This window comes from Notothenia coriiceps, unplaced genomic scaffold (assembly GCF_000735185.1).
Source record: "Notothenia coriiceps isolate Sejong01 unplaced genomic scaffold, NC01 NC01_scaffold00021553, whole genome shotgun sequence".
NCBI classification, from domain to species: Eukaryota; Metazoa; Chordata; class Actinopteri; order Perciformes; family Nototheniidae; genus Notothenia; species Notothenia coriiceps.
In genome coordinates, this window is record NW_011354254.1 from 1 (window position 1) to 2,157 (window position 2,157).

Sequence of the window (2,157 nt, forward strand, 5' to 3'; positions counted from 1 at the left end):
TTTGGAAATGTGTCTGGCTGCATATGTACCGTTTCTGTTCTGATTTCATGTAAAGCGTCTTGGAGCATTAGGAAAAGCGCTATAAAAATCCAATGTATTATCATCATCATTATTTGATACCCAAACATTCCCATTGACTCCTGTGGATGCCTTCAAAGGCCACCATGTAAAGTCAGGTTAAGTGTACGCGTTCACCTGTTCTGAAAAACCCACTTCTCCATGTCTCTTCTACATCAACATGTGTCCCCCCCTCTGTGTAAATAGATGTCTCTTCTACATCAACATGTGTCCCCCCCCCCTCTGTGTAAAGAGATGTCTCTTCTACATCAACATGTGTCCCCCCCTCTGTGTAAAGAGATGTCTCTTCTACATCAACATGTGTCCCCCCCCTCTGTGTAAAGAGACTCTGAAAGTCTCCGGGAAAAATATCCATTTATATAAAAACCTGTCTGAAAATGAGCTGATCAGATTGTGGCCACTTTATGATGTCATAACGATGTTTTGTCTTGTGTAACCATTAGCCAATCAGCAACCAAGGTAACCCTCCCCCCCCCTTATCACCTGAATGCACCATTGAGTTCTTTGTAACCAAATGTCTCTCAGAGGGGCGTGGGGAGGGGCTCCTTATTTTCATCTAAAGTAACAGACAGAGAATCAGCACTTTGGAAACAGGGCTGAAACAGAGGGGATTATGGGTAATGCTGCAATGATCTGTTTGGTGTTCCAGCCAATCAGAGACAGGTTCTGGATATATCTGAGACCTGTGATATAGTGATGAAGAACAGTATGATAGGGGACCTTTAACTTTAAGAGACTCGGTTAGCAACCCACATTCACAAATGTAGAAATCCACGATTTTAATTCTTTTTTTTTTTTTAAAGAGTACTTCAGGAGTTCATGAGGGGTCTGTAAACTCCCCGGTAGTAGTTCCCGTTATCAGGCATAGCTCCGTTATCCGGTCCCTGTTTGACCCCCGTTTGACCTCCATATCCTCCGTACTCCAGTCTGTGGAGCTGCGGCTCGTTCATGAGGTTATTGATGGAGAAGGGGTGGTTGAAGGAGTACAGGTGTGGGGGGTAATGGTGGTGGGGGTGGGGGTCTGGTTTCAGGTGAGACGCCTCGTGCACTAGCATCGGATACAGGTGAGGAGTGTGCACGAGAGGGGAAGGAACACGCTGTTGCACCGGGTCGAGATCCTGGTGAGATTTGAGGGTCACGGGAGGAGAAGAGGAGGAAGGAGGTAGGGAAGGAGGAGAATCTGAAGTAACCGAGTTCGATTTCCCTCCACTTGACTCCTCCTTCTCCTCCTTCTCCCCGGTACTGTTGGACTGTTGTTTCCCGGTACCGGTGGCTTGTTGTTTCCCCGTCTTGAATCTCTTCTGCCTCCGGAGGTAACAGCCGTTCTCGAACATGTTCCCGGAGTCAGGGTGCAGCGCCCAGAAAGAGCCTTTCCCAGGTCGGTCCGGCAGCCGGGGAACCTGGGAGAACAGACAGGGAGGAAACACTTTCATCACAACTGGGTCGGTTTTATTCTGCAATATTCTTTCAGTCACAGTTGCTGAAACAAATACTGAAACGTAAAACTATTATTGTTTTGCACCAGGGGGGTCCAAACTTTTTTCACAGAGGGCCACACACAGAAAAATATACGAAGGGCTGGGCCGCTCACTCGAGGTATTGTAGGTGCCATAATGCTACTTAGCCCAAGTTCATTATTTGTATTATTTGTTTACGTCACTTGTTTGTTGAGCACTTCCGGTACTTGTCACATGGGTGTGGTTTGTCTATTTAAGTCACCTGTTTGATGTCGAGTGGGATGACAGAGGGTGAGCTTGAGCTGTCATTTTTTCTGTTGACCGTTTTTGTCCATAGTTACTATGTTTTGATTTTGTTTATTAAATATCCTTAAAACTATCTTTCTTCAATATGGACTTTCTCGTCGAAAACGCGTCACAGTTTATAGCCAAGTTTAGCCTCTCGGCGACTCAAACGTAACTGGGGATTGAGCCGTAAAGTTATACGTCAGCAAAATCAATCAAATGTAGGTACATGATTCTTGATACTTGAAAATGCTTTAAGAAAAACAACAGATTACATCAGAGCTCTCCTTTAGGAAGAAGGGTCTATTTCAAGCTTCTTATGTTATTGGGCTTTTTC

The 2,157-nt window shown here is 45.3% G+C and overlaps 1 protein-coding gene across 1 annotated transcript; it reads right to left on the bottom strand.

The window, feature by feature from the left end:
* Positions 1 to 799: 799 nt before the first annotated feature.
* Positions 800 to 1,511, bottom strand: LOC104953351 (hepatocyte nuclear factor 3-beta-like). The gene has a single exon (XM_010780288.1). It carries the CDS (start codon positions 1,509 to 1,511, stop codon positions 888 to 890), a length of 624 nt encoding a protein of 207 aa, XP_010778590.1. The 3' UTR covers positions 800 to 887.
* Between the last annotated feature and the right edge of the window lie 646 nt (positions 1,512 to 2,157).

Coding starts and splice junctions, on each gene's coding strand:
- LOC104953351 (XM_010780288.1), bottom strand. CDS start 1,511: ATGAAAGTGTTTCCTCCCTGTCTGTTCTCCCAGGTTCCCCGGCTGCCG.